Here is a 15,947-nt window from a genome sequence, read left to right as displayed (position 1 = left end):
AGATTCCATTTTGTTATTTTCAAGCTAACAAAAGACACAAGATTTCTATCCTTTCTGTAACGCTAACTACTGAGCTGGGAGCTTAGGAATGTTTGTATATACAAATCAAGTGATGAGAAATGAGAACGGGGGATGGACAGACTGTCTAAATGCTAATGGAATAGAATAAATTCTAAACCCAGACATCTGTGACAGAGAAGATTAAATAATTTTATTTTACTTTCGATATTGTATAAGGTCCCATTGTAATTTAGAGGTCATATTTAGTTTATAACGGTCATATTAGAAATTATAGCAGAATTTGCCAGACACGTAGTCTGAAGAAAGCCCAAAGAAACTCTTTGAACTGACAGAAAACTACAATTATAATAACCATAAAGATAGCAAAAATAATGTCAGAATAGCCACCAGGAAAAGTTAACTCTTTCCTGGATAGGTATGTTTAGTGGGACGAGACTGCCCTCTATAGACCAAATACTTAAATTGCTATCTGGAAGGTAACCACACCTCCAGTTTTCTATTGGTCTATCACCTAGTGACAAACAGAGAATTTTTCCCTTTAAAAATTAAGACAAAGGGAAGCAACAGAGGAAGCAAAGGAGTGAGCAGTCGGGGGAAAAAGTCAAAGAGTCTGAAGCAGGCTAAGAAAGAAAAGTAGAGTCAGAGCGAGAAAGAAACATTCCTTGACACTTAGCTACCTGATGAGAATGTCTACTCAACTGGTAATTATACTGGTTTCATTTAATTAATCTAAATTAATTAAAATGTTCTAATAGCATGATATATGACTGGATAAATCACGATCAGATTTCGATATTTAGAAATCTTAGTTAACTAAGAAGTATATAGTTATAACCATTCCATTCTGCAGATGGAATTAGAATAATTATGCATTTATGTGATTTATCACGTTAGCATATCGTGATATTTATCCAGGTGTATTGATTTGCTCTAAAATAAGATAAAATATCTGTTTAGGCAAGTTAAAATTCTGCTTATAGAACATGGTAGATTACTCTTATTGGATGGTTCCAGGAAATGACTAATGAGCTGGTTTAAATGTTATTTTATTTAAAATTACATGAGAATAGATCTTAATTACCTAGGAGGTCTAGCCAGCATTGAAAGGGTTATTCTAACTGTTAGCTAAGTTTTATGGCCTTGAGCTGCAAGGTCTGTGAAACACCGTCATAAATCTTGTTTGACAATTGCTATGTTAACCATTGGAATGTGTATTGCCATTGTATTGCATACTCATGTTATACTAAATATTCATTGATTATTATCACGCATGTTACATATTATTATTTAAATTGTCACAATAAATTGTATCTATTTTTATAACAAATTGTGATTTTATTTATATGGAATATATTTCACTTACACGATAACGATCTTTGGGATCTGAGAATTGAAATAGTGGGCAATTCTCAACTGTTTACTATTATTATCCCATAAATATCCCCACACCATCCATAAGAGCAGACAAGATCCAAAATGCATAGAGGACCTTTTATTGTGCCTAAGGCACACCTTTGTAATAATCATGCTGTCTAATCAGCATCTTGATATGCCACACCTGTGAGGTGGATGGATTATCTTGGCAAAGGAGAAGTGCTCACTGACACAGATTTGTGAACAATGTTTGAGAGAAATAGGCTTTTGTGTACGTAGAAAATGTCATAGATCTTTGAGTTCAGCTCATTAAAAATGGGGGCAAAAACAAAAGGGTTGCTTTTATAATTTTGTTCAGTGTATATAAAAACTTAGAAAATTGGCGCACTCTCTGGACTTTATATTCCAACATGTGTATCTTCAAATGTTGAAACTGTGTCGGTGACCAACGTTTCAACTCATCCTTCGGGTTTTCTCAAGATCAAGGTAGAGTGCTAGTTTAAACCATTACTGATTTTATATATATATATATATATATATATATATATATATATATATACAATCATAAGTGTTGCATGATCAGTAGAGAAAGTACATTGCATTCTCCATAATAACAGAGTTTTACTATAATTATCCCCTGCTAATGCTTCCAGCCTATTTGACTTAACAATTGTCACTTCTTCACAATTCATAGTTTAGGGAAGAAACCTATCATCATATAAGATTCAGTGGTTCTTTCAGACAGTCAATTTTAATAATGTTAAAAATAGGAATATATTTCCTAGCACTAGTTTTAACTCAAGAGGATTTTGACAAGTACTCATAACATATTCTTTCATCTAACAATTGCACAAATTATTGAAAACTATTCAAACATGCACAGTCTGTCACTTTTTGAGAACATAGTGGGCAATACATGCATTATTCACATGCTGGGTTCTATGCTTGATACCATTAAATCTAAACTGGATTTGTGCCTAATTAGGGCAATGCTTACTGTTGTAAAAATCAGAAATTCAAAAAATGGGGTGTTTTGTAGTAAAGGGCAAATGCAAATTGCTTACAGAAATACGCAAATTACCAACACATCCATGTGTAGATCCAGAGCCCACTCTCAGGGGGGGTAATGCAAGCTCTAATCTATCTAATTGCAACGTGGCATGTTCCAGGGCAATAAACTCATAATTATAGTGCAGCGGCTATTGGAAATGCAAAATCTGGACATTCTTATGCAATTTAACAATGTTTGGATTTTGAAGACAGGGTTCTGAATAAGCCTGAATATAATCTGGAACGAAAGCTGCCAGACAGCTGAAATCTGGATCCCGGATGCTTCAAATCTTGGCCCCAATTTAAAAAATCTGAGCTATTCTCCTGGTGGCAGCACGATCAAATAGCAGGCAGATAGTAAAATAATGCTCAGTAGCACAAGCCATCTGCCACATTTATAAAGGTAAAATTAATTTTAAAAAAGCCTAGGTGTTAATACGACCCCTTTATTAGTGTAAGGAAGGCTATAGATCTCCATTATGCCTCTACTACAGATGGGGGCGAATCTTCTAAACATTAAAAGCTAACTAACTGGGCAGCCATTTCCATTGGCATTGAGCAGGGACTTTAAATGAAATAATGGTGAGGGGATAGATCACTGTCCACCCCCTTTAACCCACCCATGGCCAGCAACTAGGGCTACTTACTGAATGGGGACGGGGAAGCTAGTGTCTTCTTCAGATACACCCATAGGCAGCAGGTTGGGAGAAATAGTAATTTTCTAAGTTTTTATATACATTGAACAAAATTAAAAACACTTTTGTTTTTGCTCCATTAAAAAATTACACTGCATCCACTTTACTCATCCTTGACTTGGGGTGGGCCCTGTGGGAGGACTTGGGGGGGGGGGGGGGGGGGGGCAAGCCCTGGGGGCCCAAGCCTTGAGCTGTGTAACGGGCCCCAAAATCTCTGATGCATTCCTGCTGTCAGCTGGCTGAATATCAAGTGATTTGCCATATTACAACAGGTAGATGTATACACTTAAACAACACTGCACAATAATAATGATATGAACATGAAAGATTCCATGAGGGCCGATTGGTGGTTTCCCTTTTATGAGACAGAACATCAACCATTAACACAGGCGTTTCTCATTTTGCTTTGAGTTTGAAGGCATTGTGTTTGAAAATCATTATTCGAAGGTGTCAGGTTTGTTTCACCGTTAGTTATACTAGTAAATTCATTGCATGGATTTCTTTTGCTTTAAGAAATGTAATGCGTTTTTCTCACTTTCCTCTCATCTCAGCAGCATACTTGCAAACGTTTTCAAGCATGATTAGGTTGTTTTTTATATAATATAGAACAATGAATCCCCACCCCCCCCCCACCCTAATTATTGTTTAGAAGAAGAATTAATTTTATTAAAGACACGGAGGCTCTTATTATGCATTCTCTTTCTTTATTATACTCCCAGCAGCAAGAAAAGGGAAGTATGAGAGAATCATAGAAAAAAGAAACCATAACAATAACCTGGTAACAGTAGCACCAATCAGCATACAGTATAATCCATATAGGTGTAGTGCTGCTTGACTCCTCCTCTTTCTTGCTGCTCCTTCAGACAAGTTAAGTACCTCATCTTGCTACTCCTGTGATTTCTTATACATTTATTTGTATTTAATTCCTACACATTATTTGGATGTTCATTAGATTGTGAATTATTGTATATTATTGTCAGGTCTCAAAGCTATTTTTTTCCTTTACAGTCTACAACAATCTGTTATTAATATTGGCTAGGTGCCAAGTGTATAAGTTTATTTTACTGGGCCCAATATTTTTCACTAGTTGAACTTGGGTATATACATTCCCTGTGAAGATTTTATCTGCTAAATGCAGGATCAGAGTGACAGACCTTCAGGGTCTATGTGCCCCACACCAGGCGTTTCCCCTTCTAACAAGGGAGGTAAAGGTGACGCCAGCCTCATGGCATCGGAGGAATTTCAATCCCTCCTGGACGCTACCATGGCACAATCCATTAACAGAGCTTTAACCTCTGCGATGGGGGTCATGTCGTCCTCTATCACTCAGTCTATAACAGAGGCATTGATACAGACACAGACTAGTGGCATGCAGAACACCCGCAACCCGGGATCCACTAACATGGCACAACCGGGACGCAAGGCATTGGCAAAGAGCAGACATGTGACCTCCCCTCCAGAACTGCAGGTTCAGCCTGCATAGAATGACACGCCTCAGGCTGTAAAAGATGGCACGATACCACCGCGCACTAGAGCCCCTGGCCGGGCAAAATCAACCAGAGCTTGGAAACGGGCACGTGCCCATGGGGATTCGTCCGCTTCGGACTGGAGTGTGGAGGAGGAGTATGAGGACTCCTATATGGACCACTACAGCGCGGAATTTTCAGATTCCGGGTCTGACATTCAAACAGGCGTTGCTACCCAAAAGAGTACGGCTCAGGGCGCTGAGCCTACTGACTTGGGCGAGGGCGACCATTTGCGGGACCCACTGGGTAACCAGTTATTTGACCCAGATGACCTCCGTCATCCTCGCTCGGCGGCATGGGAGCCGCCTACTCACATCGCTAAGTATCTCGCACTTCGGGTGCGAAAGCCTTTATCTAAGGAAGGTCGCAATAAGTTACGGGCTGAATGCCCACGACCCATCCTTCTAGACTCGGTGGAAAAGACACCTGACGTGGACCCTCAGTTGGTCCAATTCTTGAACAAGTCTGGTTGGAAACCAAGGAAGGGATTAGATTTTTCCCTCCGGAATTGCCAAGACAAATTCCTTGATACTTTGGGACCCATATCTAAACTATATGAGCTAGTGGAGTCCGCCCAATCGGGCGAAAGCAAATTTGATTTCGAAGTAGCGGTAGGCTGGTTGCAGAGATTAGTCTGCATGGTAGGTAACGCCAATACTGCTATGGCTACCGAACGCCGCAAGGCGATTCTACTAAAAATAGAGCCCAAACTGGCCAGCATGGTGACCAACGAGCCGGGCACAGCTGCTAAAGGCTTACTGTTTGGTGAATCCTTTATTAAGGATCTTGGGCTGTACGTAAAGACATTTACAGCAATTGATAAAGCTCAGACATCTCTTAAGAGAGTATTTGCACCACAGGTTTTTGGATGGGCCGGCAGAGGAAGGAGCCGTCTACCCGGCCGTGGATTTCGAGGCTTAACTAGAGCCGGCAGAGGCTCCTTTAATAACCAGAGACCAGTACCAGAGCGACACTATACCCCATTCTTCCCATCTCGGGGATGGCCCTGGAATTCCCGTGGACCACGGGGGTCTATTTCAAGCAGACGACCTTATGGTGAGTACCGAATATCTCTGTTTTTCCCACGTAAAAGTGGGGGGCAGACTGGCATTGTTTCATCATGCTTGGAACATTTTAACCGCAGATGTTTGGGTATTAAATACGATACAAGGGTATCTATTGGAGTTAACCTCCCACCCGGTTCAGACACAGTTCCCTCGAGAACTAAATATGGCCAACCAACACCAGATGATGATCTCAACAGAGATCGCAGAGTTAGCGTCAAAAAACGCTATCCAACAAATCCCATGGGACACAGAAGGATTCGTGAGCAACTTGTTTCTGGTCCCCAAGAAGGGGGCGGGGTACGCCCAGTAATACATCTCCGACCTCTAAATGCGTTTGTCCAATACCACCATTTCAAATGGAGGGTATTCATTGCCTTCGGGACCTCCTCATACCATCAGATTGGATGGTCAAAATAGATTTACGGGACACTTACCTGACAATCCCGATCACAGAAGCGCACCAGAACCTACTGCAGTTTCAGTGACAGGGAACGAAATGGAGGTTTGTATGTCTGCCATTTGGCCTATCCTCCATGGTGCTTCACAAAAGTGCTAAAACCAATGATTGCCTTCCTGCGCACACGAGGGGTCAGATTAATAATTTATCTAGATGACATCCTTCTTCTGTCCCAATCTCAATCCCAACTACGCATTCACCTATCCTGGACGATCCACCTTATCCAAAACTTAGGATTCTTGGTGAATTGGGAAAAATCAATTCTACAACCCTCCAGACGCATGGAATTTCTGGGTTTCCAAGTGGACTCTGTCCAACATAGATTGTGTCTACCCAAAGACAAAATGATTTCAATCAAGAAGGAGATCAGACAGCTTATGCATCGTACGACCATTTCCCTCCGACAACTTGCAAGGATCATAGGGCTGTTGGCATCGTCCATACAGGCGATCTTCCCGGGACCGCTACACTATCGTGCCCTACAAAGACTCAAAACCTCATACCTACGCTCCGGTCACTCATACGAAACCTGTGTCGTACTGGACGAAGACTCCAGGGAAGAGCTGGACTGGTGGTTAGCCCACATGGAGGCATGGAACGGATGGGCGATATTTGGATCGACGCCGGACCTGGTCATAGAGTCAGACGCCAGCTTACACAGCTGGGGCGCGCATTGCGGGTCAGTTTCCACCGGTGGCAGATGGTCAAACAAATAGTCTCTGTTACACATCAACTGCCTAGAGCTATTAGCAGCGTCCTTTGCCATTCGCAGTATGACCCCCACAGGCATTTCATGCTCGATCTTAATCAAGATGGACAACATCTCAGCGGTACGTTATATCAACCATCTAGGGGGGACGAAATCAAAGGTTCTCGCATTGATGGCTTGAGATTTTTGGCACTATTGCCTGAAACACAGCATTTCAGTAATAGCAGAATACATTCGGGGGCAGGACAATACAATGGCAGACTGGAACTTCCGATACCTTCGGGACGCAGGGGATTGGCATCGCCACCCAATGATTTTCCAGCGCCTCTCTCGACTCTGGAGACCTTTCAATATAGACCTCTTCGCATCTCGTCTGAACACCCAGCTTCCTCGGTTCTTCAGTTGGAGACCGGATCCAGATGCTCTGGCAACAGATGCATTCCTACAGGACTGGACCTACTCTTTCCCCCCGTTCAACCTCATTTCTCGGACCCTGGCGGTTCTTCGATATTCCAAGGGGACGCTGGCGCTGGTAACCCCGTTATGGAGGTCACAACCTTGGTTTCCTCAATTATTGGAAATGTCGATAGATTTCCCACAGCTGTTGCCGGACATTCCCTACCTCTTGACCAACCGAGAGGGAATGAGTCACGACCTGGCCAACCAAGGCCTACTGCAAATGATGGCATGGCTCATTTCAGGAGATCATGGAATCTCGAGGAGGTTTCGCAGACGACACTCAGTCTCTTGGCAGAGTCATGGGCACCAGGTACCAGACGTGCCTACGGATCGGCTTGGAGAAAGTGGTCTGATTGGTGCGTGGGACAGTCAATGGATCCCTTATCAGCTCCTACAAAAGCAATCCTACAATTTCTGACTCTACTCTTTGAGGAAGGAAAAGCCTTTCGTACTATAAATCTGTACAGATCAGCTATATCAGCGAGACATATGGGGTTGGATGGCACCCCAATAGGTAAACATGCCCTGATCTGTCGTTTACTCAAAGGCATCCGTCTTACTCAACCTCCTCAAACTCGATATTCTTCCTTTTGGGATGTCAATGTGATTTTGCATTTGATCGAATCTTGGCCAATGAACCAGGAACTTTCGCTGAAGCAATTGTCGGCCAAACTGTTGATGCTGTTTTGTTTACTTTCATGTAAACGGGTCGCTGATGTCAGGGCGCTAGACTGGCATGCACGCGTTTTTGTCCCAAACGGAGTATCCTTTAATATTTCACGTAGAACGAAATACTCGACTAAGGAAGTTTTCTACCTGTCATTTCCGGACAACCCAAATTTGTGCCCTGTGCTATGTCTGAAGGAATACGAGCATCGTACGGCATCACTCCGTCCAGAACAAACCCATCCACTGTTCATCTCATTCAAAATACCTCACCTACCAGTATCTACTCCTACTTTAGCTCGTTGGATCAAATGGTTTCTGTCAATGGCAGGCATAGACGCCTCAATTTGTTCCTCACACTCCATTCGCGGAGCTATGGCCTCTAAAGCTTCCATGATAGGTTGTAAATTGGAGGATATACTACGGGCAGCCGACTGGTCGAATGAGTCTACATTTCGTAATTTCTATTTTCGCCCAGTGCAACACATTTCCAGTTCAGTGATTGCTCAGCTTTAAAACAGCATAATAAGAGCCTCCGTGTCTTTAATAAAATTACCAGATTTTACTATTAACATGACGTAAAGTCATGATTTTATTAATGACACGGAGGCGAGTATTATTCCCACCCACCCTACCCAGAGTGGTGATTAAGTTACAACCCAGACATGGAGCCTTTAGGATGACAATACGGTAGGTACAAGATCATTCATGGCACAGGTGAGTAAGTATTCAATGAATATGACTTATATGATACGTATTTCGATCTAGCAACATGGTTGACGAACTTGATATAGTTACATCGATTGATTAACATGGTTGACGAGTTGTTAATTGCGGAATAGCAGTCACGAGATTTCGATATTACCATATTTCTCCTTTCTTTTAGCTTGAATACAACTGGAGAGTTGGCGGTTGAAACGGTTCTATATTGCAGTTCCAGTTATGGTTTTGGTTCGTGGATTCGTATTTATGGTTGGAATACCTTGAATTTTGCACTAATGGTCTTCAGGATCTACGCAGAAAGAGGAGGAGTCAAGGAGCACTATACCGATATGAATTATACTGTATGCTGATTGGTGCTACTGTTACCAGGCTATTGTTATGGTTTCTCTTTTTCTATGATTCTCTCATACTTCCCTTTTCTTGCTGCTGGGAGTATAATAAAGAAAGAGAATGCATAAAACTCACCTCCGTGTCATTAATAAAATCATGACTTTACGTCATGTTAATAGTAAAATCTGGTAATTACCCTTGCTTACATTGAAAACAGTGGGACTCTACTATTGCCAGGTATAATAGTAACCAGAAGCAATCTTGCTTTGTCTGTTGCTGATTCAGTAAATAAATAAATGTCACAAGATATGTTGGTGTTGAACATTTTCATGTACATGCTGATGGTTGGCTGAGCAAATCATATTCACAAGATTAGCAGTATTGCTGAATGCTTGATATGGTATGCTAAATAAAAAATATATGGCATCTGTATTTTATAATTATTTGCCATACCTCCACTGTTACATATAACTCACATATCAGTAAAGCCAGTGGAGACCATTTTGAGGCCAAACCATTTCGTTGTCTCACCAAACACCTTCCCTTTTCTTAATAGTTTTGCACTAAACAAACTAGAATAATATTAGACTATAGTTCTATTTAATATTATGTGGTGAGGCAGCAGTTGTGATATAATTATGTTACATGACCTAATTTGTGTTTTTGCTGATGCTTCCATTGCAATGCTTAATTATGTTCTACTAATATTTTGAGTTCCATTTACATAAAGGTACATTTTCTCTCCTTTTACGCATTGCTTCACTCGGCAGCTATTCTATTCGTCACTCTATAAGTATGCCAGCCATGAGGTAATTATAGCCGTTTTCTTTGTTGTTCTTGTTGCTATAGGACCCCGCATGCACAATTATTCTTGTTTTGTAGTTTTGCTTGTGTTTTTAAGCTAATAGCCAATAGATATTTCCAGTGGGTATTTAAGATGAAATTTCTGCTTTGTCCATTTTACCCCAAATATATGTTTAATAATAATATGATATGTAATATGTAGCTGTAGTGGAGCCCTAGTCCTAGCAGGGACCCCGCTGGTTACTCCAAGATGCTATCAGGAACAAGTAGAATATTCCAAAGAAGCAGCCAAATACAGCAAAGTAATCCAAGAATCTCCCAACACCTCCCCAGCAACTGAACGACACTCTGCTTTGGGGGTATAACTGATTTTAATTGAGCCACAGCTGGCCTTTTATGAGAATCCCCATGCAAGGGGTATGCCCACATGGACCTTGTGGGGGACTGAATGACAATATTCATAGACCAATCAGACAGTATTCCAATGTATGACACTCCCACACATAGTGTACAATCCCTCCCCTCTGCCTGTGAGATAATTGAGTCAGATACTGTATTTACTCAAATATCTCCAGGCAGGAAAAAACTACCAAAAAATTACCAAACGCCAAAAGTACCCCAAAAACACACACTATCCCCACAAATACATCCCCTGATAGCCCTGATCTAGGTGACCAACATATCCAAAGATCACCCAGATCAGTTCAGGGGTTCAGAAATGTTATTGAAGTCACATTTTGACCGACCGCACGTATGGTCCCATTCCCAAAACAGTTCCAGAGAATCAGGCTATGCGATCGGTCTACTTCAGGGATTCAAAGTAACATCCAAAATAGCGAACATAGAAAGTTCGTATGGCACTTAGTCTATGTCTCTGGTTCGGGAGCTTATTCCCACGAACGCCGTTCGACTCCCGTTCGAATAGCCGAACATCCATGGAAGGTAAGAGTTTAGCGGTGAAGTAAATAAATATGCAACTACACGATGGATAAACACCAATAGATGGTAGAATATCCTTCTAGAGTTAGGTTTCGAGATTGGATGTGACTACCATAACCACTGTATCGCTTGTAAAAGATAACCACCACCAGGGGTTAAAGATATAAAAAGTGTTGGATGCTTATTGAAATAAATCAATAGTAGATACAGGACACAAATGGAAATACAAGTTGCAGATTAATTAATAAAAATGTACTCAATTCCTCTTTAAATGTGGATGTATCAGCTAGTCAGATCATTACCTCCTATAGTATAAGGTAGGTAGAGTCCAAAGGCTGCTGAAATGTTAATCTAGTATAGGTTCTATGACAAATGGAGTACAGAACCAATACACAATATATTGTTAAAATGAAATTCCTTAAATCCCACAGAGGGTTTAAATCTATTATATAGTGCAGCAGACAGAGTACTATTTTGGAAAATTTATTAGTACATATAAACTGTCGACAAAACACTTTATCCACTAGTCTTTTATATATTTATGTGTTTTGTCGACAGTTTATATGTACTAATACATTTTCCAAAATAGTACTCGGTCTGCTGCACTATATAATAGACTTAATCATAAGGATTTAAATTCTCTGTGGGATTTAAGGAATTTCATTTTAACAATATATTGTGTATTGGTTCTGTACTCTATTTGTCACAGAACCTATACTAGATTAACATTTCAGCAGCCTTTGGACTCTACCTACCTTATACTATAGGAGGTAATGATCTGACTAATTTATACATCCACATTTAACCCCTTAAGGACACGTGACATGTCATGATTCCCTTTTATTCCAGAAGTTTGGTCCTTAAGGGGTTAAAGAGGAATTGAGTACATTTTTATTAAAGGACCACTATAGGCACCCAGACCACTTCAGCTTAAGGAAGTGGTCTGGGTGCCAGGTCCAGCTAGGGCTAACCCTTTTTTCTATAAACATAGCAGTTTCAGAGAAACTGCTATGTTTATATTTGGGTTAATCCAGCCGTTAGTGGCTGTCTCATTGACAGCCGCTAGAGGCGCTTGCGTGCTTCTCACTGTGAAAATCACAGTGTGAAGACGCCAGCGTCCATAGGAAAGCATTTTAAATGCTTTCCTATGAGACTGGCTGAATGCGCGCGTGACTCTTGCCGCGCATGCGCATTCAGCCGAAGAGGCGGAGAGGAGGAGGAGAGTTCCCCGCCCGGCGCTGGAGAAAGAGGTAAGTTTAACCCCTTCCTCTCCATTTAGCCCGGCGGGAGGGGGTCCCTGAGGGTGGGGGCACCCTCAGGGCACTATAGTGCCAGGAAAACGAGTATGTTTTCCTGGCACTATAGTGGTCCTGTAATTAATCTGCAACTTGTACTTCCATTTCCACGGAGTCCTATATCTACTATTGATTTATTTCAATAAGCATTCAACAAGAGTTCAGCGGTGTTCGCGCCGGCGAGTGTCCGATTTGAGTTCCATTCACTCGACGACCAAACACCGCTGGATGCGTTCAACAAAACAAGATGGCCACCGCCAGGCGTTCGACTGCTGTTTCAAATAGCTTCGAGAGTTCGAAGAGTTACTGTCTAAGTCCACAAAAGATATAAACAGTGGTAGTAAATAGGGAGATATGTCTCACACAGAGACATCAAGCCCCAAACATAAGGACAACGGGAAAAAGGGAATATGTACAGCATGCAGTGGCATTAGGGTACTGTAGCACGGTCCATTTCGCTACAGTAGCTATGCCACAGTTGTTGCACAAACTAAGTATGAACTAAACCTCACTGTGATGGAATAAATATATCTGTAAAGATTTCTTGCCAACTTGGTGTCTTGGTGGTCTGGAAATATATCCAGGAAATTCCTAAACCCCTGAACCTATCTGGGTGATTTTTGGATATGTTTTTCACCCAGATAGGGGCTATCAGGGGATGTATGGGGCTTTATGTGTTATTAAGGTACTTTTTGGGGTGTCATACAATTGTATGTTTTTCTGTGCTTGGAGATAATTGGGTTAGATTAGTACAGTTCCTGATTCAATTATCTCCCAAGCACAGAGGAGGGATTCTATTGTTTGTGTATGTGAGTGTCTCACTGTATTACTCTGTTTTTATTGGTTTATTCACTTTGTGTCTCTGTGCCCAACAAGGTCCACCTGGGTGTCAATCTTGTTGGGAAACTTGCATAAAAGGCCAGTGTGCCTCCATTAAAATTCTGTTCCTGCTTACCCTTAACATAGAGTCTCATCTCATGTGTGGGGGAAATGGCTGTATCTATACTGGGGATTTGCTCTTGTAAGAGCTGTTCCTGCGACGCTCTCTGGGAGTAGGAGAGGTCTGCCCACTGGAAGCTGGATCCTGGCCTTGGGTCCAGGGTGGGTGAAGGACGGCGAGACCCCAACCAAGCTGCGGCGGTTCGTGGGGCTTACGGTGGTTATGGTGTTTCAGTAAAGTGCTTATGGAGCCTACAAGTACTAGGAAGCTGCAACTTATGGAGGTAGCCGGTCGGGGTGCCAGGCGGTCCGTCACAGTGATATAAAATCCGATGAACAAATAAAATAGGTACAAAACCTCAATTGGTATATGGACAAAATAGTCCTAAAACGTCCAAAATAATCCAAAACGCGTTTCGCCCCTATTATGAGGCTTCCTCAGTTGGTTGTGATGCTCATCTAAGTTCCCTTCGCTTTAAATCCGCCGCCTTCCCTTTTCTTCCAGTTCGTCGTTTTGGGTTCATCATTTCCGGCGTGTTTCTCCCTTGAAATGCATTGTGCGTTCCAAATATCACATGAGCGTAATTCTGGCATCAGGAGATGATGTATATGTGCTGATTTGAAAGTGTCCGTGTTTATTAAAGAGGGGGAAGATTTTCCATGGAACGCAATGCTAAATATTTGTGTTCCCCTTGTTAGTATATTGCATTCTTAGGATAAGTTTTAACAAAGAAATTTAATTTCTTGAAATATATATTATAAATACTTCTAAGGTAAAATTATATTCCTTATTTAAGACATATTACCAAGGTAAATAAATAAAAACAAATATATAAAAAACTATTGGTGATGACACATAATTTAAATGTAATAAAAACTTGCATTCATAGGATGAAAGAAGTCCAATTTTTGGAATATATATAATAAATCATTACTTCTAAAATAAAGGAAATAAAGTTATATACCTTATTTAAAACATATTGCCAATGTGGGTACATAAAAAACTATTGATGATGACACATAACAGGTGGTAAAAACTGGAAATAATGGTGCTCAAGATATATGGTGTATTGCTAAAAATGAATGTTTAAAAGGAGGTGGTGATAGGAACATATGGGTTTTTCAGAGTAAATGCAGTGAAGGGCTAATAAGTCTGTGGGAGGTATATAACATTTTAATGTCATTCTTGAGATTAGGGGGGTTAAATTTATGAAGCGGCACAATTCAAAATCTTGATTTCGGCCTTGGGGATCATTGTATTAAAATTAAAAATAAAGATCAGCCCACAAGCGATGCAAAAACCGACGGCACTCAACAACAGGCTCCGCACCAACAGGCTGTAAACCGCACAATGGCGACCGCAATCCTTAACACAGAGCCTGCAGAAACTCGGCCCCTCCATGAACGCCTGGATGCCCTGCTGAATAGTTTTTGGGAAAAACTGGAGCAGCGGCGTTTACAACAAACCCCCAACCAACCTGCAGTAGTGGGGAAGCGGGAGACTGCGAGCCGGAGAGGGCAGATCCCGGACATGGCCGCCACTCCTTCAATGGCGGAGTGCCCTTCCAGGCAGAGGCCCAACAGGAGATTCTCTCCAAACCACCGACCACACCGCAGGAGGGTCGCCCGCCGCCGGCGGCGGAGAACCACCAGATCCCTCCACAACGCCCATAAAGGGAAAGACCCGGCCCAGAGAGGTACCCGAGTCTGTGGACACGAGGTGGGGGCCCAATGTAAAGCCTGGAGCTGGGGAGAAGCTTCTCACCGCACTCAACCCCTCTGCACGTTTACCTCACGGACCGACGTCTATCTCACTACACTGCCGAACAACCGACCATCCATCCGTCCGACACCAGCCTTGATCCTGACCGGCATCGGCTGAATGCTTCCAAGGACTCAGACAGAATAGGCCAGCGCTACCATTCCCAACGACACAGCTACCTTGCCTCCCGACGGAATCGGTTCAGCTACCTTGATGGACTGGCACTGTGCTGGACTCTCCCACCTAACGATCTGAGCAGCTGCTCTTCACGTTATATTTTAATTTTATATTTACAGTCTGATTTGCTTTGAATTCATGTCCAGTTAATGACAATAGGTCGCTGACTGACTGCCTTGCCTACTGGGAACCGTGTTAAATAATCTCATGTTAAGCAGGATAAACCTGGGCCTAATTGCTTGCTAGAATTGAGAGCCTGCTGTAACCTAATATAGACATATCTTGCCCACTAGTCTGACCCTAGCATTTAAAGGGGATTATCCCCCATACACTTGGTCTCCAGCTTGTAACTATCCGTAACCTTGTATATGTACTGGGAATGCTTGTTTGAAGCCTGTAATTACATGCATAGCTTAGGAACACTGTGATGCTTGAAACGCCTATAAATCGCTTATAATTAATCGAAATGTTTTAATGAGTAACGATCGCAGTTTTTCCTAAATGTGAAACACAAACCAGCTTGCCAGCATTAACGTATGTTAAAACGATACCTGCTAAACTTCACTCTTTTACCTTAACTAATGATGTTTTATTTTGTGACGCTTAACCTAACTTGAAACGCTGTGATTATTCATGTTTAAAAAAAAGAAAAATATGGCAGGCTTTCTTGGGAGTGTAATGTGAACCATCTTGTTACCATTCACATGTGTTATCCCCATGTACCTCCCCTTTCTGTTCTGTACCCCATAACGCATATGCCATAATAAAACAAAGATTGACAAAAAAAAAAAAAAAAAAAAAAAATTAAAAATAAATGTAATTTCTTCCATGACTATTTTTTTTATTGTAATCTCCTCCTCTCCAGTCGTTTAGTAGAGATACCAGAGCATTAGGAATACAGATTTTTATTTCTTGCGTTATTGTGGTCCTTTAACTGGGACGAAAAAGACAATG

The 15,947-nt window shown here is 41.7% G+C and overlaps 1 protein-coding gene across 5 annotated transcripts in view; it reads left to right on the top strand.

Moving 5' to 3' along the window:
* The window catches only part of TPD52L1 (TPD52 like 1), a 204,598-nt gene that overhangs the window by 175,396 nt on the left and 13,255 nt on the right, over positions 1-15,947 (top strand). For 3 of the 5 annotated variants that reach the window (XM_063443181.1, XM_063443184.1, XM_063443183.1), the window contains one exon: positions 9,848-9,886. The exons of the other annotated variants lie outside the window; for them this stretch is intronic. In XM_063443181.1, coding sequence (XP_063299251.1) covers positions 9,848-9,886 — 39 coding nt within the window. The remainder of the gene's footprint in view (positions 1-9,847; positions 9,887-15,947) is intronic. 5 annotated transcript variants of the gene reach the window in all.

Source organism: Pelobates fuscus, chromosome 2 (assembly GCF_036172605.1).
Source record: "Pelobates fuscus isolate aPelFus1 chromosome 2, aPelFus1.pri, whole genome shotgun sequence".
NCBI classification, from domain to species: domain Eukaryota; kingdom Metazoa; phylum Chordata; class Amphibia; order Anura; family Pelobatidae; genus Pelobates; species Pelobates fuscus.
This window is presented reverse-complemented; position numbering and strand designations above follow the sequence as displayed.